At 55.2% G+C, this 24,605-nt stretch overlaps 1 protein-coding gene across 24 annotated transcripts in view; it reads left to right on the forward strand.

Moving 5' to 3' along the window:
• The window catches only part of PAPLN (papilin, proteoglycan like sulfated glycoprotein), a 40,097-nt gene extending 15,600 nt beyond the window's left edge, over positions 1 to 24,497 (forward strand). For 6 of the 24 annotated variants that reach the window (XM_065549023.2, XM_065549024.2, XM_045396681.3 and 3 more), the window contains exons 8-28: positions 118 to 198; positions 295 to 467; positions 649 to 772; positions 1,268 to 1,394; positions 1,780 to 1,845; positions 2,373 to 2,580; positions 3,112 to 3,294; positions 3,473 to 3,614; positions 7,895 to 7,975; positions 8,188 to 8,443; positions 9,600 to 9,720; positions 10,044 to 10,182; positions 11,231 to 11,708; positions 12,521 to 12,658; positions 13,999 to 14,123; positions 14,367 to 14,505; positions 15,140 to 15,277; positions 16,267 to 16,394; positions 16,489 to 16,597; positions 18,326 to 18,492; positions 22,355 to 24,497. In XM_065549023.2, coding sequence (XP_065405095.1) covers positions 118 to 198; positions 295 to 467; positions 649 to 772; positions 1,268 to 1,394; positions 1,780 to 1,845; positions 2,373 to 2,580; positions 3,112 to 3,294; positions 3,473 to 3,614; positions 7,895 to 7,975; positions 8,188 to 8,443; positions 9,600 to 9,720; positions 10,044 to 10,182; positions 11,231 to 11,708; positions 12,521 to 12,658; positions 13,999 to 14,123; positions 14,367 to 14,505; positions 15,140 to 15,277; positions 16,267 to 16,394; positions 16,489 to 16,597; positions 18,326 to 18,492; positions 22,355 to 22,524 — 3,293 coding nt within the window. In that variant the 3' untranslated portion in view covers positions 22,525 to 24,497. Of the gene's footprint in view, positions 1 to 117; positions 199 to 294; positions 468 to 648; positions 773 to 1,267; positions 1,395 to 1,779; positions 1,846 to 2,372; positions 2,581 to 3,111; positions 3,295 to 3,472; positions 3,615 to 7,894; positions 7,976 to 8,187; positions 8,444 to 9,599; positions 9,721 to 10,043; positions 10,183 to 11,230; positions 11,709 to 12,520; positions 12,659 to 12,814; positions 12,886 to 13,924; positions 14,124 to 14,334; positions 14,506 to 15,139; positions 15,278 to 16,266; positions 16,395 to 16,488; positions 16,598 to 16,711; positions 16,843 to 16,881; positions 18,493 to 22,354 lie in introns of those variants that run through there. The other 18 variants (XM_073997705.1, XM_073997706.1, XM_073997704.1 and 15 more) reach the window with 14 other exon arrangements.
• Positions 24,498 to 24,605: the final 108 nt, after the last annotated feature.

A 24,605-nucleotide genomic window follows, 5' to 3' on the forward strand; every position in this document is an offset into this window, starting at 1 on the left:
GCCCCCATTCTGTGCTGCGTGGCACTTGGAGTCCTTGGGGGCCACTCCTTCCTGCTGTTTGGTGCCGGGGGAGGGATAGCCCAGCACCCTCAGCACCTGTGTCTCTGCCCCCACCAGGTTACAACCAGATCCTCATAGTTCCCGCGGGTGCCACCAGCATCCTCATCGAGGAGGCTGCTGCCAGCAGGAACTTTCTGGGTGAGAGCCTGGGGTTAGGTCCTGGCAGGTCTGGGGCTGCAGGAGGAGGTGTGGCCGTGCCTCCTGCCGCTGACTGAGGCGGTCTCCTCTGCGCAGCCGTGAAGAATGTTCGTGGGGAATACTATCTCAATGGGCACTGGACCATCGAGGCGGCCCGGGCCCTGCCGGCAGCCAGCACCATCCTGCATTACGAGCGGGGTGCTGAGGGGGACCTGGCCCCCGAGCGGCTCCATGCCCGGGGCCCCACCTCGGAGCCCCTGGTCATTGAGGTAAGTGGGGGTGTGGGGAGAGAGGGTGAGTAGGTGGCTCGTGGTCCCCAAGAGGCTGCCAAGCTCTGTACATGGGGGGTTGAGTGGCTCTGGGCCTGAGCCTGGCAGGGGGCTGTGGGGCTGTGGCGGGTGTGGGAGTGCCCCGCAGCAGCAAACCCCAACAAGGACTCTCCCATGGCAGCTCATCAGCCAGGAGCCCAACCCCGGCGTGCACTACGAGTACCACCTGCCCCTGCGCCACCCCGGTCCTGGCTTCAGCTGGAGCCACGGCTCATGGAGTGACTGCAGCGTGGAGTGTGGCGGAGGTGCGGGCGTGGATGGACCAGGGGAGGGTGTGGGCCCCGTGTGCCGGGTCCCATGGCCATGGGTGAGCAAGTCGCAGCCCCTCCTGGGGAGATGGATGAGCAGGCGAGAAATCTCTGTGTTATGGGGGTGGCTTTGAGGAAAACCTAGGGATCTGGGGGACTCCATGAAGGACCCCAGCCTAAGTGAATAGAACCAGAGGGGGCTTCCCAGAAGCAGCGGCATCTCATAGGAGACGGACTCCCTTAGGAACGGAGACTGGGCCTGGGGTCAGTGATCAGGTGCCAGAGCAGGGTTCTCTCACTCACAGCAAAAACTCTCTGAGCCTCAGTTTCCTCATCTGCCAGTTGGGGATGATGGTGGCACTTGCCTTGGGGGGTCATCTAAGGCTGAATGGGGATGACCTACGGGGTGAGTGCAGGATGGCGCCTGGCCCGGGGAACATGCTTAGTGAATGTTGACTGGTGTTTGCCCGCCGTGGCCGGGCCTCTGCTCAGGTCACCAGTCCCGCCTGGTGTTCTGCACCATCGACCATGAGGCCTACCCCGACCACATGTGCCAGCGCCAGCCACGGCCGGCCGACCGGCGCTCCTGCAACCTTCACCCTTGCCCAGAGACCAAGCGGTGAGGCCTTGCCAGCCCCTCTACCTATGATGGGGCCCAAGAACTTGGGTGGGAAGGGAACAGGGCCTCCAAGCTGCTTTAGGTGTAGAACAAAGAGGCGGGGGTCCAGGGCCCCCCACACTGTTACTGGGGTGTGGGAGAGGTGACAGCTCTCCCTGGGGGAGGCAGAGAATGGGCCTGAGCCCAGGTCTGGTCTCTCTGCCCTCTTGTGACCACGAAGTACTCAGAACACCCAGGCTTGGTGGCAGGAGGGTTGGAGAAGGTTCTAGAGGTCCCTGTCTGTCTGAGCCAGCAGAGGGTTTGGCTTGGCAGATGCCGAGGGGTGGGCCAGGGGTCGGGCCACAGGGCCTGCTGGCGTCGGCCATGCCTTTGTTCGTGCACAAAGGACTTCTTACCTGCACCGGCCTGGAGCGTGGCGCCTTGCTGGGGCCCAGCGAGTATGTGGGAACAGGTAACCTGCAGGTCACAGGCTCCCCGCAGGGTTGGTGCCAACCCGTCACCGCTTGGCCTTGGTGGCAGTGGGCCTCCTGGGATGGTGGCAGGCTTGGCTTTGCATGGGGCCACAGGGCTGCTCTGTCCTCCGGGTCCTTGCACCTGGGGCCCGGCAGAGCTGCTCCACGCGTGGGTAAGCGCACCCTCTCCAGGAGCTGCCCCTGACTAAGGTCAGACTGAGAGGAATGGAGTCTGACTGGGAGACAGGGACCTGGTGGGAAGGAGAAAGGGGGATGGCGTTGAGGACCGGAAAGCCAAGGGGGTGGCGTGGGGCTCCGAGTTGTGGGGAGCGCTCAGAGAGCCTGGCCCGGTGGTGGGGATGCTAAGGAGCGCCTGGGTCGTGGCCTTTGTTCAGGCCGGAGGTTCAGAGGATGGGCAGGGGTGGGCATCCTCAGGCCACCTGTGTGAGTGAGGGCTTGTGCCTCTCAGGGCTGGGTTTCTGCCCATGCTCCCGGGCCAGCCTTACCTGAGTCCCCCTCCTGCCAGCTGGAAGGCAGGGCCATGGGCGCCCTGCTCGGCCTCCTGCGGAGGAGGCTCCCAGTCCCGCTCTGTGTACTGCATCTCGTCTGACGGGACCGGCGTCCAGGAGGCTGTGGAGGAGGCTGAGTGTTCCGGGCTGCCTGGGAAGCCCCCTGCCATTCAGGCCTGCAACCTGCAGCGCTGTGCAGCCTGGAGCCCGGAGCCCTGGGGAGAGGTGAGGCCCCTGGCCCGGATGGGGCTGGTGCTGGGCCTGGGCAGCAGCAGGGAAGGGCTGGGGTCTTGTCCTCTGCTATGGAAACTGAGGTCCTGGGAGGTAAAGTGACCTGTCAGGTCATCTTGGAAGCTGTGGCCAAGGCTGGGACCAGAAGCAAGTACCTGGATGACTGGTCCAGGGCTCTTCCTTTTTCTCCAGGATCCCAGGGCAGGAAGAAGCTGGGTGTGTTGTTTGGGGGCAAGAGAGGGGTTGGCAGTGTCTAGGCTGTCAGTCATTGCTTCTAGCACCTACGTATATTTAAGTTGCAAACAGGTGGAAAATATAAATGGGTGACACCCTCAGTCTGTTGTCAGTAGCCATGGTTCAGGCTGTGTGACCTCAGGGGAGTGACTCAGCCTCTCTGGGCCTGGGAAGGACGTGGGTAGTGGGTGCTATCTGCCTCCATGCCAGGCTGGTGGGCTGCTAGCTGTCCGACCTGGCGTGGCTCCTCAGGGCAGGGCCGAGCTCCTGCTGACAGCCTTGTCCTTGCAGTGCTCTGTCAGCTGTGGCGTTGGCGTCCGGAGGCGGAGCGTGACTTGCCGGGGTCATGGGGGTTCTTTGCTCCAAACTGCAGCGTGCTCCTTGGAAGACCGGCCACCTCTCAGCGAGCCCTGCGTGCATGAGGACTGCCCCCTCCTCAGGGACCAGGCCTGGCATGTCGGCGCCTGGGGTCTGGTGAGCGCTCTCCACCCCACACCTGCTACCTGAGCCTGGCCTCCAGCAGGTGGCTGCACACGAGCGCCGTCCTTGGACCTAACACGGGCCACTGCGCACCTTCCCCTGCCTGTCTCCATGTGGGTCCCCACCCCTAGCCTCACCCTTAGGGTCTCTCTCTCCCACCCCTGGGCCTCAGTGCTCCAAGAGCTGCAGCTCGGGCACTCGGAGGCGACAGGTCATCTGTGCCATTGGGCCGCCCAGCCACTGCGGGAGCCTGCAGCACTCCAAGCCTGTGGATGTGGAGCCTTGTAACACGCAGCCCTGTCATCTCCCCCAGGGTAAGGACAGGAGGGCAGGGAGGAGCCTGGCCCGACCTCTCTCCCACTGGCTGTGAACCCACAAGCATGTGCTGCCTCGGGGCCTCTGCCTGCACTGTCATCCCTCTGGACCCCACTTCTCCCACGTCTCCCCCGCTGAACCCTTTGCCATCTGTAAGGCCCGCCTGGTGTGCAGCCCACGAGGCAGCCCTGCGTTCCTCCACTCAGCAGTGGCTCGCCCCCTGCCCCTCCGGCCCCCATAGCATGCTGTCATTTCTGTGGGACTCTTAGATTCGTTTCCTTGTGCTGCTGTGGTTGTATACGGCTTGTCAGACCTACCCACTATAAACTTCTTGAGGACTGGGTCCCCAGCTTCCATATGCCTCTCTATACCCCCATAGAACTTACCTGACACGGTTAGGTACTCAGTGAATGTTTGTTGAATGACTGAGTGACTGACTGTGTGCTGAGGGAGGGAAGCAGTCCAGGAAGGAGTGTCTCCACATGCCACTTCTGCCTCTGTCTTCTTCCCTTCATCCCCGTCCCACTGTGAAGGGAGCCTCACAGGCAGGAGGGCCTGCTGGAGAAAGGGCACTGAGGCCGGCGTTTGCTTGGCGTGAGGATGCCACATGGAGGAAGGATGTGGGTGGTGGCTGAGCTGGGATGGGGGTGGAGGGGTGGCCTCCCAATACTGCAGAGAGGCATGTTTGGCCTTGACTCACTCGTGATGGGAACTCTCTGAGCCGTAGGGACCTTGAGGTGAAGGAAGGCAGAATTTCTATGAGACATGTGACAGGTGTGGCTAAGAACCAGTGGCCTCAGCATCACCAGCAGGCTTGAGTTTCGATCCACTCCATTGCTGACCAGTTATGTGGCCTCGGGCCAGTGCCCCACCTCTCTGATTCTCAGTTTGCCCGTCTGTACAGTGGTTAAAAAGAGGGACTTTCCAGACCGTGGTGGCTCATGCGGCACAATGGCTGACCACACGGGGTGCTTGCTAGCTAAGCAGAGGGTGGGAAGGAGTGGTGGTGAGGCCTTGCGGGGAGCTCGGGCTCACTGACCATCCTGAGGGCTCCTGGTGCCTCAGCTGGGGCCTGGCCCTTGGGGCTCACCAGCAGGAGAGCCTTGGACTCCCAGGGGTTCAGATCTCCATGGAGCCAGTCTGTTCCCCAGGGCCTTGCTGGCTTCTAAAGAGGTGATCTTAAGCCTGTCGCAGCGACTAGCAGGACTCACATAGAAAGGAAGGAAAAGGCCAGGGAAGTTTAATCCCAGCCTGTAATCCCAGCACTCTGGGAGGCTGAGGTGGGAGGATCGCTTGAAACCAGGAGTTCCAGACCCGCCTCGCCAACATTGTGAAGCATCATCTCTACTAAAAATACAAAAAATTAGCTGGGTGTGGTGGCGGGCGCCTGTAATTCCAGCTACTCAGGAAGCTGAGGCAGGAGAATTGCTTGAACTTGGGAGGCGGAGGTTGCAGTGAGCTGAGATCACACAATTGCACTCCAGCCTGGGCAACAAGAGTGAGACTCCATCTCAAAAAAAAAAAAAAAATAGATTTCACCACATATTTATTGGAGTCTTCCAACCCCAAATTATCATTGTTTTAAATATTCCTGGGGGCTGGGTGCAACTGCTCACGCCTGTAATCCCAGCACTTTGGGAGGCCGAGGCAGGTGGATCACTTGAGCCCAGGAGTTCAGGACCAACCTGATCAACATGGCGAAACCCCATTTCTACTAAAAATACAAAAATTAGCCGGGCGTGGTGGCGGGCACCTGTAGTCCCAGCTACTCAGGAGGCTGAGGCTCAAGAATCACTTGAACCTGGGAGGTGGAAGTTGCAGTGAGCAGAGGTCGTGCCCCTGTACTCCAGCCTGGGAGACAGAGCGAGAATCTATCTCAGAAATAAAAAGATAGATAGATAGATAAATATTTCTAGGGATTTTGGCAAGATGTAGTCCATGTGGGAATGGAATATTCACTTACTTTATTATTATTTTGAGACAGGGTCTCTGTTGCCCAGGCTGCAGTGCATGGTACAATTATAGCTCACTGCAGCCTCCACCTTCTGGGCTCAAGGGATCCTCCCACATCAGCCTCCTGTGAAGCTGAGACCACAGGTACAGGCCACCACGCCCAGCTAATTTTTTGATTTTTTGTTGAGATGGGCTCTTGTTATGTTGTCCAGGCCAGTCTTGATCTCCTGGGCTCAGGCAATCCTCTCACCTTAGCCTCTCAAAGTGCTGGGATTACAGGTGTGAGCCACTGTGCCTGACCCACTTATTTTATTCTTTATACCTTTCTTCCATTATATAGTAATCTGCTTATTTTGGAAAATTTGAAGCACACAAATAGAAGGGAAGGGCACCCTGCCTCCCAAGCACTCATAGCAGCTTTCGCGATGAGCATGATTTTGGGGGATGGTCCTACAGGTTTTCTCTTATGTAGCATTAAAAAAACATTCGTATTGTCCTAATTTTATCTACTTATCCATTTGCATTTTCCGACAGTATTTTGTCATGAAAAATCTTTTTGAAAAATTTAGGGATGTTGTTTAAATAAATCCATATACCATAAAACCCACCCATTCTAATGGCACAATGATTTTTTGTAAATTTACAAGTTGGACACCATGATAAAAACTTTAAACATACCAAAGAGTTGAAAGAATGCATAGTCAGCAGCCACGCACACACTGTGTCAGTGAGTTCCACAACTAATATTTTGCTATATTTGTGGGTTTTTTTTTTGTTTTTTTTGTTTTTTTTTGAGACAGAGTCTGGCTCTGTTGCCGAGGCTGGAGTGCAGTGGCGCGATCTTGGCTCACTGCAAACCCCACCTCCTGGATTCACCCCATTCTCCTGCCTCAGCCTCCTGAGTAGCTGGGACTACAGGTGCCCACAACCACGCCCAGCTAATTTTTTGTATTTTTAGTAGAGACAGGGTTTCACCGTGTTAGCCAGGATGGTCTCCATCTCCTGACCTCATGATCCACCCGCCTTGGCCTCCCAAAGTGCTGAGATTACAGGTGTGAGCCACTGTACCCGGCCTTGTGTTTTCATTATCTAGTCTCTTGTCATTGTCGTCTTTTTTTTTTTTTTTTTTTTTGTGAGACTTAGTCTCACTCTGTTGCCCAGGCTGGAGCATAGTGGCATGATCTCGGCTCAGTGCAACATCCGCCTCCCAGGCTCAAGTGATTCTCCTGCCTCAGCCTCCTGAGTAGCTGGGATTATAGGTGCCTGCTACTGAACCCAGCTAACTTTTGTATTTTCAGTAGAGACGGGGTTTCACCATGTTGGCCAGGCTGGTCTCGAACTCCTGACCTCAAGTGATCTGCCCACCTCGGCCTCCCAAAGTGCTGAGATTACAGGCGTGAGCCCATGCTTGGCTCATTATCTAGTCTCTTTCTATCCCTTTGTCTATTCATCCGATTTTTTAAAATATGGAATTTTTTTATGGAGGTGAAATTTACATAACATTCAGTTAGCCCTTTTAAAGTGTACAGGTTGGTGGCATTTAGTGCGTTATTTCAATCTCTGATGTTAGACATCCCAGTAGGTAGGAAGCAGGACCTCATTGTGGTTTTGATTTGCATTTCCCTGATGACTAATGATGTTGAGCATCTTTTTACGTGTTTGTTGGCCATTTGCATATCATCTTTGGAGAAATGCGTAAGTTCTTTACCCACTTTTAAAAATTGGATTGTTTGCCTTTCATCCAATTTTTCTTTTAAAGTATGTTCTGTTTTTTGTTTTATGTAGCTGGGATCATAACACATGCACATTTTATATCTGATACTTTTTGCTGAACATGTAAGATTAGCATTTTTGGCCAGGTGCAGTGGCTCACACCTATAATCCCAGCATTTTGGGAGGCTGAGTTAGGAGGATCACTTGAGCCCAGGAGTTTGAGACAAGCCTGGGCAATATAGGAAGACCCTATCGCTACCAAAAAAAAAAAAAGATAGTAGTCCCAGCTACTCAGGGGCTGAGGTGGGAGGATCACTTGAACCCAGGAGGTTGAGCCTTTAGTGAGCTGTGATCACACTACTGCATCTCGGCCTGGGCGACAGAGACCCTGTCTCAAAAAAGATGAGCATTTTCGGTGTGACTGGAGACTTTGGAAGAGTGGCTGGGCGGTTTTTGAAATCCCGGGTGGTGCTCTCCCCTTGGGCTGTCTCAGGTTCCCGGGCCCTGCCTGGGCAGTGGGGTAGAAGCCAGTGCTGGGCAGGGTTGCCCACAGCTGAGGTCCATCCTCTCTTCTTCCCTTTCCATCCCGCATGGACCTCCTGGCTCCCTGCAGAGGTCCCCAGCATGCAGGATGTGCACACCCCTGCCAGCAACCCCCGAATGCCATTGGGCCCTCAGGAGTCCTCTGCCTCGGGTGAGAGCTTGGTCCTATCCCCCACTCACAGCCCTGTAGTATTTGTGTCTGAGTGGATGGTCCGTGGGGGTGTGGAGGCCACAGTTGGGTGCAGCCATGGTGGAGGGGAGAATGGTCCAGGGGACGGAGGAAGGTGGGTCCGGCGTGGTCAGGGGTGGAGGGGAGGAGCCAGGTGGAGGCACTGTGTGTCTTTTGCTTCCTCTTCTTTGTAGACTCCAGAGGCCAGTGGTGGGCAGCCCAGGAACACCCCTCAGCCGGGGGTGACCACAGGGGAGAACGAGGCACCCACCTGTCAGCCCTGGGCCCCGCCCCCTCTCTGCAGCAGCCCCTACACCAGCGACCCCTACAGTCGGGCTCAGGGCCCCATGACTGCAGACACAGTCCTCATGGGTGCTGCCCCGATGGCCACACGGCGTCTCTCGGGCCACAGTGGCAAGGCTGCCCTGGGGTCTCCTGTCAGCAGAGCAGGTGGGTGCTGGAGACAGGTCTTCCCCCTGCCCCATCAAAGAGGGAAGGTGAGGCCCCGTGGGTGAGCCAACATCTCTGGTCAGAAGAGGGCTGGGGTGGGTGTGCACAGCTCAGGAACAGGATGCCCACGGTTTCCTCCCTGCGCTGCCCTGAGCATGGGATCTTGGGGACTTGGCTTCCTGTGGCTGAGCCTCCTGCTCTGCCGAGTGGGGACACAAACCCCACCTTGCTGCAGTGTCAGCCTGTGGAAACACAGCCGGAGACTCCGAGAAGGCTCCAGGTGCAATTCTAGCTCTCAGATCTAACCAGGCTCAGGGAACCTGTGGTAAAGGCTGGACGAGGGCCGACCAGCTCCTCACAGTCTTCGTAACAGTCCCCGCCACGCCTGCCTTATGGATTGGGTCCGAGTCATCCCACTCCTGCAGGTGTCCTCCCTCTGCCTCTCCTCCTTCCATGGCCTGCCCTGAACGCATCCCCAATGTGCTGTCTCAGACTGGGTGCTTCTGGACCCAGACTTTGTGGCCAGTGGCCTGGGGACAGTTCCCAGCTCAGACACTCGCCGGCTATGTGTTGGGTGACTTGGGCCACGTGACTTAACCTCTGTGATCTTGGTTCCTCTTCTGAGAACTGGGAATGATGATAGTCATGATGGAGCCCCCGTGAGGGTGAAGTGCATCACAGTATGCCTGGCACAGAGAGGGCGCCGGGCACCCTCCCTCCTTTCACCTTGCCTCCTGGCACCTGGTGGGTGGGTGTGGAGTAAATGGTGGGTTCCTTTGAACCCCCTCTTCTGCCCCGTCTCCCGTCTGCTTCTGTTTTGTAACTCCCGCTGAGAACTGACATTTGGTCGGACTCGGATGAACATCCCCCTTCTTGGTTTTGTGGGCTGTGCAATTGACGCTCTGCCAGTGATGAGGGGCACAGCCACCGCTTATTGTGTTATGACTGCCCTCCCTGGTAGCTGCTAAGAGCCGGTGAATGTAGGCAGAGATTGCGGCACACAAAATGGCCTGCCCTGCACATAGGGACACATCCTCTCCCGCCCGGGTCCCCACCCTGTCAGCCCCCACCATGGGGAGCCTCAGAGCCTGGGTCTTGGGATGCAGGGAGCATGGGGACAGGCTGGGCAGTGAGGGGCTGTGTGATGTCTGCCTAGGTACGGGTGCTGCCCTGACAGGGTATCTGTCGCTGAGGGGCCCCATCACGCTGGCTGCACAAAGTTGTACGGCAGTGACAGCACCAGGAGCAGGCCCAGGTCAAGGGCAGTGGCTTCTACAGTAAGTGTCTGGCCTGTGGGAGGGGAGGAGGCCAGCCCCTGAGCCTGCTCAGTGTCACTGTGACCCAGGATCTTTGCCGCTTTGGCCTCGGAGAAAGGAGGTCCCTGCAAACCTGCTGGCCTGGGTCATCCTCTGGAGGGCACCGGGCTTCAAAGATGGGCCTGGGGCGGATCAGGGGTTTCATCCAACATTCTCCTGGCCTCTGGTCTCCCCTGGGCTGGGATTCTGGCCTCTCCTTCCTGCCATCCTCCCCATGGCAGCCCAGAGTTCCCAACAATGGCCAGATCCATTGCCCACTTCCCAGTCATGGGTTTCCTCCCCAGGTCCACAACACCCACCAGCCCCAGGCCCAGCAGAATGAGCCCAGTGAGTGCCGGGGCTCCCAGTTTGGCTGTTGCTATGACAACGTGGCCGCTGCAGCCGGTCCTCTTGGGGAAGGCTGTGTGGGCCAGCCCAGCCATGGTGAGTGGACGCCCCCTCTCCTCCTCCTCGATGGGTAGACTCTGCTCCCACCGTGCCTCCAGCCCCTACCCAGAACCAAGACCTTCCTGCTGGCTCAGTTATTCATTCCTTCCACAAATGTTGATTGACACCTGCTAGGTGCCAGGCCAGAGAGCAGTGCCAGGGTGTTCTTGCATCGAGCAGTTTGAGCCTGTGGCCGTCTGGCTGCTTCTGGGAACTGGGGAGGGTGGGAGGTGGGAATCCCAAGGGGCTGGGATGCCAGTCTCATGCTTGGGAGTCAGCCCCTTCGAGGCAGAGCCGGTGCGGGGCAGTTAGTGCTGGGATGGGCAGGAGTGCCCTGGCCCTGCCTGGAATGTGTGTGGAGTAGCAGGAGCTGAGTGCTGGGGGGAGGGTAGGGCCAGGGAGGTCTTTGAGGTGCAGCCCTGGATGAATGAGTAGAGCTGCTGGGAACCATTGCGAGGACCTCAAAGGCCAGGCTAGGGCTGTGGTGAGGGCTCGCGGGAGGCACCCGTGGTCATGTCTGAATGTGGAGAGGTGGGTCAGGCCATGCTGGCGAGGGCTGCTGGAATGGCAGGCTGGGTGCTGGAGGTGGGCTCAGTGGCCAGTCAGTGCGGCATCCTGGGGACAAGAGAAGGCCCTTCCTGGGCATCTTCACACGCCCTGGGTGGCTCAGGCCTGTGTCCCTATCACAAGCTAAGCAGGCAGGTTCACCTTCTGGGCTCACTTTGCATGTGACTCCAGGTGGTCTGGTGGCAGGAAAGGCCAAGAGTCCAAGGGAGCTGGCCCAGGGGGCCCTGGCCCTGACCTCCCAGAGGCTCTAGCTCTGTGGGTGAAGGCTGCTGTGGCACCAGCCTGGGGCAGGTCTGCACAGTGGACAGACTCCGGTGGAAGTGTCCTGCATCCCAGGGCCAGGTCAGGCCCCCAGCCAGCGTAGACACGCTTTATAAATGGGGAAAGGCCTGCTTCCTGAGTCGGAGGCTGAGGGGATGGAGGGTGCAGCCTTAGTACTGGGCACCTCGGTGACATACATCACACCCATGCCCCGCAGCCTACCCTGTGCGGTGCCTGCTGCCCAGTGCCCATGGCTCTTGTGCAGACTGGGCTGCCCGCTGGTACTTCATTGCTTCTGTGGGCCAATGTAACCGCTTCTGGTATGGCGGCTGCCATGGCAATGCCAATAACTTTGCCTCGGAGCAAGAGTGCATGAGCAGCTGCCAGGGATCTCTCCACGGGCCCCGTCGTCCCCAGCCTGGGGCTTCTGGAAGGAGCACCCACACGGTTGGTGGCAGCAGCAGTCCTGCAGGCGAGCAGGAACCCAGCCAGCACAGGACAGGGGCTGTGGTGCAGAGAAAGCCCTGGCCTTCTGGTGGTCTCTGGCGGCAAGACCAACAGCCTGGGCAAGGGGAGGCCCCCCACACCCAGGCCTTTGGAGAATGGCCATGGGGGCAGGAGCTTGAGCCCAGGGCCCCTGGACTGGGTGGAGATGCCGGATCACCAGCGCCACCCTTCCACAGCTCCTCCTACAGGTAAGGCCCACCTTCCCCAGGTAGACGGGGGGTTAGGACACCCAGGCCAAGAGTGCGCCAGTTGGAGCTAAAACCTGAAGTCAGCCGGCCCTCCCTCCCCATCCCTAACTTCTGTTTCTCCTGAGAGCCCTGCCTGGTGGGCCTTGTTGCCATCATTCTATGGATGGAGAAGCTGGGGCTTCAGAGACTTGAGGCTACTCTGATGTCTAATAGACATCTGTACAGATGGGGGCTCCGGGGTTCTCCATCAGAGCTCACCAGTATACCCTGGGGCCTGTCTGGCCGGAAAAGCTTATTGGCTTCATGACTTTTGGCAAGTCACCCAACTTCTCCAAGCCTCAGTTTCTTGACCTGTAAAATGGTGGCATTACCTCCTGCCCTGTGTACATCACAGGTGTGGGCTCTGGTCAAGATGACTCTTGGGACTGGGTCATATTAATGAGGGATTTGGGAAGGTTAAAAACAAAATTAAAAACATTGTGTTCCACATGGGTCGAGCGTGTAGTTTAGCCGCCACATGAACCCAGTGTGTGCCATCCCTCCCGACCTCTCCCCACCCCCGGGCTTTGCACCTACCTTGTTGCCGCTATAAGAACAAGTTGAGGCAGCAATGCATGGGGGCACCGGGGGCAAGTTGGGGAGGGTGGATTCCTGAATCCATGGGCTTCTGGGGCTCTGCCTCCCATAGGGACCCTCTAACCCCAAAAGTGCCTGTGATAGGATGGGCCCCAAGCTGTCTGCGTGGAACACACTGCTTAGGGGGTTCTGGTCCTGGCGCTCGCGCCAGTCAGCAGATCTTCCCACCTCTCCAGGATCAGCTTGGCAGGTGTGGAGCCCTCCTTGGTGCAGGCAGTCCTGGGGCAGTTGGTGCGGCTCTCCTGTTCAGACGACACTGCCCCGGAATCCCAGGCTGCCTGGCAGAAAGATGGCCAGCCCATCTCCTCTGACAGGTGGGTGACAGTCCCCCACCTCCTCTGACAGGTGTGACAGCCCCCTACCTTCCCTGACTGGTGTGTGACAGCCCCCCGACCTCCTCTGACAGGTGTGTGTGACAGCTCCCCCACCTCCTCTGACAGGTGTGACAGCCACCCCACCTTCCCTGACAGGTGTGTGTGACAGCTCCCTCCACCTCCTCTGACAGGTGTGTGTGACAGCTCCCTCCACCTCCTCTGACAGGTGTGTGTGACAGCCCCCCAACCTCCTCTGACAGGTGTGTGTGACAGCTCCCTCCACCTCCTCTGACAGGTGTGTGTGACAGCTCCCTCCACCTCCTCTGACAGGTGTGACAGCCCCCTACCTTCCCTGACTGGTGTGTGACAGCCCCCCGACCTCCTCTGACAGGTGTGTGTGACAGCCCCCCGACCTCCTCTGACAGGTGTGTGTGACAGCTCCCCGACCTCCTCTGACAGGTGTGTGTGACAGCTCCCTCCACCTCCTCTGACAGGTGTGTGTGACAGCTCCCTCCACCTCCTCTGACAGGTGTGTGTGACAGCTCCCTCCACCTCCTCTGACAGGTGTGTGTGACAGCTCCCTCCACCTCCTCTGACAGGTGTGTGTGACAGCTCCCCCACCTCCTCTGACAGGTGTGTGTGACAGCTCCCCCACCTCCTCTGACAGGTGTGACAGCCACCCCACCTTCCCTGACAGGTGTATGTGACAGCTCCCTCCACCTCCTCTGACAGGTGTATGTGACAGCTCCCTCCACCTCCTCTGACAGGTGTATGTGACAGCTCCCTCCACCTCCTCTGACAGGTGTGTGTGACAGCTCCCTCCACCTCCTCTGACAGGTGTATGTGACAGCTCCCTCCACCTCCTCTGACAGGTGTGTGTGACAGCTCCCCCACCTCCTCTGACAGGTGTGACAGCCACCCCACCTTCCCTGACAGGTGTATGTGACAGCTCCCTCCACCTCCTCTGACAGGTGTATGTGACAGCTCCCTCCACCTCCTCTGACAGGTGTATGTGACAGCTCCCTCCACCTCCTCTGACAGGTGTGTGTGACAGCTCCCCCACCTCCTCTGACAGGTGTGTGTGACAGCTCCCTCCACCTCCTCTGACAGGTGTGTGTGACAGCTCCCTCCACCTCCTCTGACAGGTGTGTGTGACAGCTCCCTCCACCTCCTCTGACAGGTGTGTGTGACAGCCTCCCCTGAAGCATTCCCCCAGGCTCGCTTGGGGTGGGAGGGTGCCCTGTGGACTCTGATCTCCTCTGGCAGGAGCACTGAGGCTGAGGGAAGACTCACTGTTGACTTTGGGAGCCCAGAGCTCACCCCCACACCACCCCACTCAGGCACAGGCTGCAGTCCGATGGCTCCCTGATCATCCACCCCCTGCAGGCAGAGGACGAGGGCACCTACAGCTGTGGCAGCACCCGGCCAGGCCACGACTCCCAGAAGATCCAGCTTCGCATCATAGGTCTCTGTCTCCACCCCATCCACCAGTGCATTCTCAGGGGCCCGAGTGGGAAGGCCAGGATGGGGTGCCTACGCGAGGGCTGCCTCACGCTAGAGGGACCCAGGGTGTCTCCCTGAGTCAATTCCTTGTGCTGGCAGGGACCACCCTGTAGCCCTCATTTCTCCACAAGGTCTCATGGCCCACCCTCCCTTCTACTCCCTTTTCCCCACAGCTCACACCTTGTTTCTCCTGGCCTCATGACAGGAAATGACATGGCCGTGCTGTCTGAGGCTGAGCTGAGCCGCATCCCTCAGCCCAGGGACCCAGGTCAGGACTTTGGCCAAGCGGGGGCTGCTGGGGCCCTGGGGGCCATCCCCTCTTCACACACACAGCCTGCAAACAGGTAAGAACTCAGCAATGCCATCTTGCCCTCCCCCATGCCAGGGCCAGGGCCGGGGGTCTCAGTGGGTGAGGAGGGGAAGGTCTGCTGTGACCAGGCCTTGCTGGCCCCTGCTCAGGGCTCTAGGAGGCCAGGCCTAGAAAAACAGGGTTCCTGGAGCTGGGCCTGTTGAGGAGGAAGCTTCTGGGAACAGTTCCACAGGCTCAGGACTCAGGAACTGAGGAAGGGAAGGGCACACAGAGCTAGAGGGCCTGAGCCGGCTTCTTTGGGGAGCGTCTTGAGCTGGCCTTGAGGAGTGGTTCAGTTTACAGGGGGGATGTGGAGGACCGGAGGGGTGCCCAACTCGGAGACCTAGTGGCAAGTGTGCAGGGTGGGGGGTGACAGATGGGGATCCTGGCTGGTGGGTGTGTCTGGCCAGCCATGGTGGACGGGCAGGGAGTGGTGGTGGTGGGGAGGCAGCTTTAGACTTCACCCCAGGTAGTTATTGAGTTTCTAACCAGAACAAGGCAGGGAATTTTAGGAAGCTGAATCTGGCTGGAGAGGGAGAAGGGGCCACCAGGCTTGTGCAGAGGTCCCCATGGGAGTGGGCGGGGGCAGCGGCAAGGGCCCCTCATGCTGTGGGCTGCTCGTTTGGCAGGCTGCGTTTGGACCAGAACCAGCCCCGGGTGGTGGACGCCAGTCCAGGTCAGCGGATCCGGATGACCTGCCGTGCCGAAGGCTTCCCGCCCCCAGCCATTGAGTGGCAGAGAGATGGGCAGCCTGTCTCTTCTCCCAGGTTTATTTGACTCCTCTCCCCTTCCTCCTATTCTGCCTCCAGCCCCACCTTATCCTGTGGAGGCCACCGGGGAAGGGAGCTGCTGGGCATCGTCATGGCCAGTTCTCAGCCGGACTCCAGGGCCTTTCGAGAGATGGAGCAGCTGGGCAAAGGGCTCCTTGGGTTGGCTAACATTTGAGTCTCTGGGCCTTTCCAGAATGTGGTTAGTGGACAGAAATAAGAGGCCAGTTAACAGAGGTGATGGCGGAAGGAGGAAACGGAGTCAGAACACATTCCCAGCTGTAATCACAATCGCTACCCTTTACTGAGCGGGCACTGAGTGTGAGGCTTGTTCCTATCACGTGACCTGCAAAAAAGCCATATTGATCAGGTGCTGTTTTTCCCCCATTTTACACACAGAAGCTTAACATCACACAGCTTATAAGCAGCAGAACCAGCATTTGAGCCCACTAAATGAGTATAGCAAAAACTAGAAACCCAAATCGAAATTTTGTTTCAGAAAACTTGAAATGGTTTATATTGCGAAGCTTAAAGGCCAGACATTTTCGGCCGGGCGCAGTGGCTCACACCTGTAATCCCAGTACTTTGGGAGGCCGAGATGGGTGGATCATGAGGTCAGGAGTTCAAGACCAGCCTGGCCAAGATGCTGAAACCCCATCTCTACTAAAAATACAAAAATAGCCAGGCGTGGTGGCACATGCCTGTAGTCCCAGCTACTCGGGAGGCTGAGGCAGAATTGCTTGAACTCGGGTGGCAGAGGTTGCAGTGAACCGAGATCACACCACTGAAAGCACCAGCAGCTGCAGGTGTAAAGTCTGAGGCCAAATGGTCCTTTCATCAGACCCCACCAAACACTAGGGGATGTTTAGCCTCTCACCAGGGACCTGGAAGACCTTGTGTTCCCTCCCTGACCCCATGCTCGATGGACAGAGCTGGAGGAGAGGGGAGGCTCCTTGGGCTGGAGCCAACTGGCTGTACTTGGTTCCCAGACACCAGCTGCAGCCTGATGGCTCCCTGGTCATCAGCCGAGTGGCTGTAGAAGATGGCGGCTTCTATACCTGTGTCGCTTCCAATGGGCGGGACCGAGACCAGCGATGGGTCCAGCTCAGAGTTCTGGGTAAAGTGGCAGTCCTGAGTGGCCTTTGAGGTCAGGTGGCATGGGTAGGGCAGGATCTTCATAGTGGCTGACAATGACTTGTCCTTGTGCCCAGGGGAGCTGACAATCTCAGGACTGCCCCCTACTGTGACAGTGGCAGAAGGTGACACCGCCAGGCTGTTGTGTGTGGTAGCAGGAGAAAGTGTGAACATTCGGTGGTCCAGGTAAAGGCTCTATTCCAAGCCGTCCCCACCCCCAGACTTCACAACCTCCGGTGTGGATGTCTGCCTTTCTGCCAGGGATGTCAGTGTCACCATTGCTTCCATTCCGGCTTCCAGGCCTGGTGCCAGGGAACAGGGCTGCAGCACCCTCATCCCTACAGAGCGAAGCTCTGTAGGGCCACTGGCTCTCTGCTGGTTGGGCTACACTAGGGTTTCCTAACCTCAACACCACTGACAGTTTGGAGCTGGTAAGTTTTGGTTGCTGAGGGCTGTCCTGTGCTTTGCAGGATGTTTAGCAGCATCCAGGGCATCTACCCACTAGACGCCAGGAGCACCCTCCCCAAAGTCATGACAATAAAGAATGTCTCCAGACCCACTGCCAAATGTCCCCTCGTGGCAAAATCTCTCCTGGGGCTGTGAACCATTGGACTACACTCAGCTTTGGGGACTTCAGTGGTCTTTTACCCCAGATCAATCGGTTTTATATTTGTCCATTCATTTAGTAGACATTTTTTGCCCCCTCCCTCCCTGTAATGTGTCAGGACTAGGCTAGGTTCTGGGAATCCTGGGGTCACCTGAGCCCCAGGGTACTCCCAGGCAGATGGCCCAGCATCCCAGGAGCTCCAGATGTGTTTTGCTGTAAGTGCCCTCTGTGCACAGAGGAGTGTCAAGGAAGGAGGGGCCAGGAAATGACTCTGGCTGCACTGTAATAGCTAAGGATGGCAAAGGATGTTCTTGGTAAAGGAAGCAGCAAGTGCCAAAGGTGGACACTGAGAGAGGACACCAGGATGGGAACCGCCCAATGCACTGGCCAGGAGAGGTGATGGGGTTGCAGAGGGCATCTGTGTCTTGTGTGGCCTCGAGCCCAGGGAAGGCAGTGGGAGCTGCTAGAGGTTTCCCCACTGGTGTGCTCAGTCCAGCCGTCCCCTGATCAGCTTGTCAGGCCTGCCTCTCCACACTGGCCTCTCCTGGATCTTTCCAGCAGCAAACATGCATAGAACTCCCCTCTTCACAACCACCTTCCATTGAGCCTCTATGTTCCTGCAGACCCTACGCTGACACAGTGTCCCCTTTACAGCTGTCCATGTTGATTGCCTCTGCCTGTTCATCTCCCTACTCACTTCTCAGGGCCTGCAGTGGGGCCGCACATCAGCCCCTGCTCCAGGACACTCTCCTGGCCAAGGTCACTGCCTCTTTCCCTAACTCCACTGGACACCTGGCAGTCTTTACGTGACCTGTAGTGTTGTTCTGCTTGCCGTATGCTCCTTCTTGAAATTCTCCCTTCCCTTGGCTCCAGGAACCACTGTCTTCTGATGTGCCTCAGGGCCTGTCCTTGGTTTCTTCCTGTGTGACTTGGATCACCTCATAGACATGCACTTTGCTGAGTCAGTGCGATGCTGACACACTATCTGGGTCTGGACTCTGGAGCTCCACACTTCAAATCTGAGGCCTCCTGCTATCTCACAGGCACCTCAAATTTGAAATAGCAGAAAATAACCTCACCATTCATCCCAGCCTTGGATCGCCCAAGGTTGGAGGGGCACCACCGTCACCCAGTAACCCGCTTAAGCTAGAAACCTTGGTCATTTTTTATTTCTCCCTCTCCTCCACCTCTTTGCCCTCAAGGGGTGGGAATGGTTGACTCTAGAACGGCCTTTGATTACCTCTTCCCTCTGTCTCCCAGGCCTCCGGAGGCCCTTGATAGCTCTCCCAGTGTCCTCTCTCCTCCAGGAATGGGCTACCTGTGCAGGCTGACGGCCACCGTGTCCACCAGTCCCCAGATGGCACACTGCTCATCTACAACTTGCGGGTCAGGGATGAGGGCTCCTACACATGCAGCGTCTACCAGGGGAGTCAGGCAGTCAGCCGCAGCACCGAGGTGAAGGTGGTCTCACCAGGTAGGAGAGGTCTATATCTGGGGATGGGAAGGGCATTCCCCTGTATATTTACTGGTTCTCGAGGGCTGGTTCTGCAGTCTGAGGGACTCTGGTTTGAATCCTGGCTCACCCTGCCAGTTGCTGGTAGTGTGACTTGGGGCAAGGGGCTTACCTTCCTGAGCCTCATTTTCCTACTCTCTACAGTGGGACTGCTCTACCACCTGAGAGGGTTGTAATGGAGATGAAGGAAATGATGTTCTGCTGGGCCCCAGGAGATAGCTTAATAGACATTAATGCATGCAGGACATTCAGACTCACCGATTTTGAGACATATGGCTGCCTGGAATTTCATTATAAAACTTAAAACTTAAGGCAGACCACTTAAAATCTGTCCACTGTAATCAGGGTGGCAAAAAGGTGGTTCTGTGACTGAAAAGTGCCTTTATGGCCATTTGACCATATAACCCAGAAAGGAAAAGGCAGGGATTATCACCACTATTTTACAAATGAGACAGGTATGCAGAGAGCATAAGTGGTGTTTCCACTGGTCACACAGCAAATGAGGCCCACCTGGGACTAGAGCTCCTGTCTTTTGACTCCCCATGTTTTTTTTTCCCCCACGAAATTACTATACTTGTACCTAAGTGGCCTCTTACTTGCATCATTTGATATTTGATATTGTAGCCTTACCTCCTCTAGCTACTACTCTATCATACTTCAACAAATCCAAATTGCCTGTAAGATGCATTACTTTTGTACCAAGAAAAAAATACTGCCAATGAAATGACACAATTCTGATACCATCAGTTAGGATGCAAACCAACTTGAGAGATGTGAAAATAAGTCCACATCAGAACTGATGAAACAGACTGTGGCTCAGTGTTCATACTTACAAGAGATATGTTTAAATCAGCAAGAGGGAAAGGGGGAAAGGGCTTTGCTCACCCCCCAGCCTGTGCTTCCTTGTGTCCTTGGTTTTTGTTCACTGAGGGACTGAAGACAGAGTGGTACCTCGGGCCAAGCTGCCAGTTCTCACAGGCCTGATACAGGCCTTGGTGGAGTGTGCCAGGGCCCTTCCTGCCTGGTCGTCTGGGCATTCCTGACAATCAGGCCTGTAGCGCCATGCCAGGAGCATGGCTACACTAAGAGGGGCAGGCCGGGCTGCCTCCCGGCTGCCAGGCTGAGGGTGGAGACTGGCCAGTACTAGAAGTTGAATGTGGCTGAAATGTTGCTTTGTGAGTGAGACTGACTTGTTGGCTTCCTGTCTATGTTCTCTTTAGGCAGCAGTTGGGATTTGCCTCCCCAGGGCCCAGCTCAGTGCTTGGCATCACTAGGTGCTAGTGTTGTGGCAGGAAACGGTACCCAGCGGCTTCTCACTTGTTGCTCGAGCGGGAGGGAGGGTTACAGGGTTCCTTCCTGCCGCTTCGCCAGCCCGCCGCCTGGACCTCTGTCCCGGGCCTCGCTCGGACCACGGTCTTGCTCCGCCCACTCGGCCCCGCAGGCTGTGCTCCGCTGGCGCTACCTGCCCGGATCCACGCCCGTGGCGGCTCCGCGCTGGGTGCTGACGTATAGACAAGGAGAACAGGGTGGCGCACTCGGAGATGCCAGCAACCGCGGAGCCCCAAGGGGGTGTTACAGGGGCAAATGTTCCCGCCGCTCGCAGCTTGGTGAGCGGGAGCGTTACAGCCCGATCTTCCCTCCATTCCCTCCTGCTTGCTGGGCTACAAGAGCGGCAACACTCAGATACTTGGTGACTAAGTGCCTGCCTGCACAATGATGGAGTAACCTTGGCAGAAGCACCACACTCCAGGGACTACTTTTCACCTGCATCATGTCCAGAAGGTTGACCTTGTCTACATAATAACCAAATCAAGGCTCTGAGACAAAGCAAAATGCAGATTTCACATCTTTTCACATCTCTGAAGTTGGTCTGCATCCTAATTGATGGTATCAGAATTGTGTCATTTCATTGGCAGTGTTATTTTCTTGGTACAAAAATAATGCATCTTACAGGCAATTTGGATTTGCTGAAGTATTCACAGTGAGAGAACTGTTAAGAGGATCTAGACATTATGTTTGCGATGAGCTCCAGATGGGATTATATGGAAAAAAAAAAAGAGAAACTTGCCTGATACCTGGTCACCAAGCTGAAATGACCTGAGATGTGTGCCCAATGAGACAGACATGGCCTCAGTCTGGCCACTGTCTTCCGGTCCTCTGCTGGCTGCTCTCACCTGTTCATTTTTTGTTGGGTCACATGGCGTGAGGCTGCCTAACCCTGCCCTACTCGTGGTTGGGTGGCACATTGAATTTCAGTGTTAGCACCAGGGTAGGAGGCCTTGGGGTAGTCAGGCTGAGGTAAAAGGGACATAGCTCTACTGGGAGGACTTCTCAACCTCACTGTGAAGTAGGTGCTATTATTAGTCCCATTTCACAGATGAAGAAATGTGCATAAAGGGCTTAAGCAACTTGCCCAGAGTTACCCAGCTGGTAAGTGGCAGAGCCCAGATTGAGCCCAGGCAGTCTAGGTCCAGAGCTGGTGTGTTTAATCACTATGCTGAGTTCCCTCTATGATAGGTCTTGGGCTGTACCAGCTCAGACAGAGTTGATACCAAAGTTAGATTTTTAGAAACAATATGCATTAATGGCTTTGTTATCTATGTAAACTTAGGTAGGTAATATTCTGGTTATACCAACATACCAAACCTTTGTAAGGTTGTTTGCTGCTAGGTACAGTCTTTTAGCGGTATTTTGTGAGGAAACAAGGGGAGAGAGGAGAAAGATAAGCTTTCTCTGGCTGCCTGAGGTCTGACTTCAGGGAAGATACTGCTCTGGTCTAAGTCAGCTGAGTTTTTAAGAACTCCTTTCAGAAGAGAGATGAAGCAGTAGAATGAAACTTTTTTTTTTTTTTTTTTGAGACAGTCTTGCTCTGTCACCCAGGCTGGAGTGCAGTGGTGTGGTCTCAGCTCACTGCAACCTCTGCCTCTGGGGTTCAAGCAATTCTTCTGCCTCAGCCTCCCGAGTAGCTGGGAATACAGGGGTACGCCACCATGCCTGGCTAATTTTTGCATTTTTAGTAGAGACGGGGTTTCACCATATTGACCAGGGTGGTCTCAAACTCCTGACCTTGTGATCTGCCCGCCTTGGCCTCACAAAGTGCTGGGATTACAGGCATGAGCCATCACACCCAGCTGAATGAAACACTTAATAGGGAGTTATGAGATATAGATGTTCCTAGTAAGTACAGAGGGAGATAAAATAAGGGCTTTGTTCTCAGTATAGCATTAGAGCCACCGTTAAAAGGACTGTTTTCCTATTACCTTGTCTAATATGCATTGCTTCCTCTGGGGAAAGTGAAAAACTGGAATGATGAGGACCCAGGTGACTAAGATAAGCTGGTGATATTGAAGGGACAAAACTTTGATGGTTGGAGGAACCCAGCAGAGAAAGGGAAAAGATAAGAGCTCTTGCTAACTCAAAATTTTACTTGGGGCTGATCCTACCTGCTCTCCCAATCCAGAGGCCAAACCAGTTGTCATTTAGTAATTCAGGTCTCAAAAATAAGGAGTTAACTTCAAGAGATGTTTAATCATCCAGTCAATAAATATTTGGGAGTCTAGGAAGAGCTGTTCACTGGGCTGAGGCCACAAATAATAACGGGAGGACCACTGCGTGTTGAAGTGAGGTCAAAAAACAGGTAGAAATCATCATCCCTCATAGAGTTTGTACGTATGGTTGTTAAAAGGTTACAGGGTAAGTGCACTTCATTTTGAATCTGGCAGTTACAATGCTGTGTTCCTTTGAGGAAATGAAATGGCAGGTGAGAATTTTCAGCATACACAGAGCTTCCTCACCACCTTCTCTTTCCCCCGTTTTTCTGCAGCACCCACCACCCAGCCCAGGGACCCTGGCAGAGAGTGCATCGACCAGCCAGAGCTGGCCAACTGTGATTTGATCCTACAGGCCCAGCTCTGTGGCAACGAGTATTACTCCAGCTTCTGCTGTGCCAGCTGTTCACGTTTCCAGCCTCACGCTCAGCCCATCTGGCAGTAGGGATGAAGGCTAGTTCCAGCCCCAGTCCAAAATAGTTCATAGAGCTGGGAAGAAAGGAAGATGGACTCTTGGCTTCCTCTCTCTGGCTGGCAAAGGGAGTTATCTTCTGGAATACATTGGCTCTTTCAAAAACCCACCCAGTATTTAGCCACAACAGCAGCCAGTACCAGCTTCCCTCTGTAGCCTTCAGCAGTGTTTACATCTCTGACATAACCACAGGCTGCTGTCAAGAAGAGCAATCTGTTTGGATAAGAATAACCTTTACTTTACAGCTTCCCTTTATAATTTCTGTTACACAGGAATAGTTCAATGCCTTTGTTTGTTTTTTGAGACTGAGTTTCACTCTCGTTGCCCAGGCTGGAGTGCAATGGCATAATCTCAGCTCACTGCAACCTCCGCCTCCTGGATTCGTGATTCACCTGTGTCAGCCTTCTGAGTAGCTGGGATTACAGATGCCTACCACCACGCCTGGGTAATTTTTGTGTTTTTAGTAGAGACAGGGTTTCACCATGTTGGCCAGGGTGGTCTCGAACTTCTGACCTCAGATGATCTGCCCACCTCAGCCTCCCAAAGTGCTGGGATTACAGGCATAAGCCAACATGCCCAGCCATCAATACATTTTTTGATTTTTAATTTTTTTTTTTTTGAGACAGAGTTTCACTCTTCTTGCCCAGGCTGGAGTACAATGGTGCGATCTTGGCTCACCGCAACCTCTGCTTCCTGGGTTCAAGAGATTCTCCTGCCTCAGCCTCCCGAGTAGCTGGGATTACAGGCATGTGCCACTATGCCTGGCTAATTTTGTATTTTTAGTAGAGATGGGGTTTCTCCATGTTGGTCAGGCTGGTCTTGAACTCCCGACCTCGGGTGATCCACCCATCTCGGCCTCCCACAGTGCTGGGATTACAGGCATGAGCCACTGTGCCCGGCCCATCAGTGTGTTTTAAAGTTAGCTGTCAGGGCTCCACTTAATTTAAAGCTGGACAGGGAGATGTGTAATGATTTCAAAGTTAACACCTGTTTTTTAAGGGGCATGCTAACTCTTGCTGTATCAGGGAAGTATTCTGTGCTACAACCAGCCGTGGTTCCTTGCTCTAGTCTCACTCACCCTTCTAGGCAGTGCCTCAGTCAGCTCTAAATCCGGTGCAGAGGGTTAACTGCATAAACCTTGTTGGCAAAATGGAATAGATGTAAGACCTCAAACAGGGATTTCTGATGAGACAGCAGCAGTTAGCACTGTTATCTGAGCATGAAAGAACTAGAAAAGCTCCTTACGTCATCGAGATGTTGGACCTTGAAGCCCTCCTGAGGCCAACATGCAAATCTGGCTGTGAAGGTTCACCTGCACCTGTATAAAGCTGACCAGCCTGCTCTGTACAGTGACAATGAGGAACCCCTCTCTTCCTTAAGTAGGAATCTGTGAAGCAAAATGTTTGCTGCCAGAGAAAAATCAGACTGTCATTAAAAACAGCATTAGCAAGATGAGGATACGAATGGGGAAGGGTGGTGGGCAATGCAGTAACAGGGAAATGGTTTCAGAAAAGGTTTGAGTTGGAAGACAACATTCTTCATCTCTCAGGACCTCTAATTCCTTGATGCTAAAAAAAGCAGCATGGATTCTATGAGCTTCCAAGTCCCTTTCCACTTTAACCGTCTACAAATTTTCCAGAGGACTGCCTAGTAGCAAAGGTTATTCCTGGACACAGGAAAGAGAGGCATTACAGGGACCAAAGCTCTGAAGGGTGACTTTTATTACCAACACACTGGCTGGAAAAGGGACAAACCGCATCATGGGTGAGTGACACTTCTCAGTCTGCTACTACTCATTCAACAAAGGAAATGTGGGCTGGGGCAGAGGTCTTTTTTCATTTAATACTGGAAAAATACTGAAGAGCATCCATGTTCACTTATGGCTGGTTTTGCTATAGAAATTGGAAAATAAAGGCCACTTTCTTGGACTCCCCAGTTTAATTAAACCAGAATTTGGCCTATTGGTATAAACACGTCAGAAGGTAAGTTTGAGGTTAACTAGCAGCTAACTAGTTCTAATGGAACCAGTCATAGAATAGTGGGCTAAGATTAGA

The sequence above is a fragment of the Macaca fascicularis genome, chromosome 7, assembly GCF_037993035.2.
Source record: "Macaca fascicularis isolate 582-1 chromosome 7, T2T-MFA8v1.1".
Taxonomy (NCBI): domain Eukaryota; kingdom Metazoa; phylum Chordata; class Mammalia; order Primates; family Cercopithecidae; genus Macaca; species Macaca fascicularis.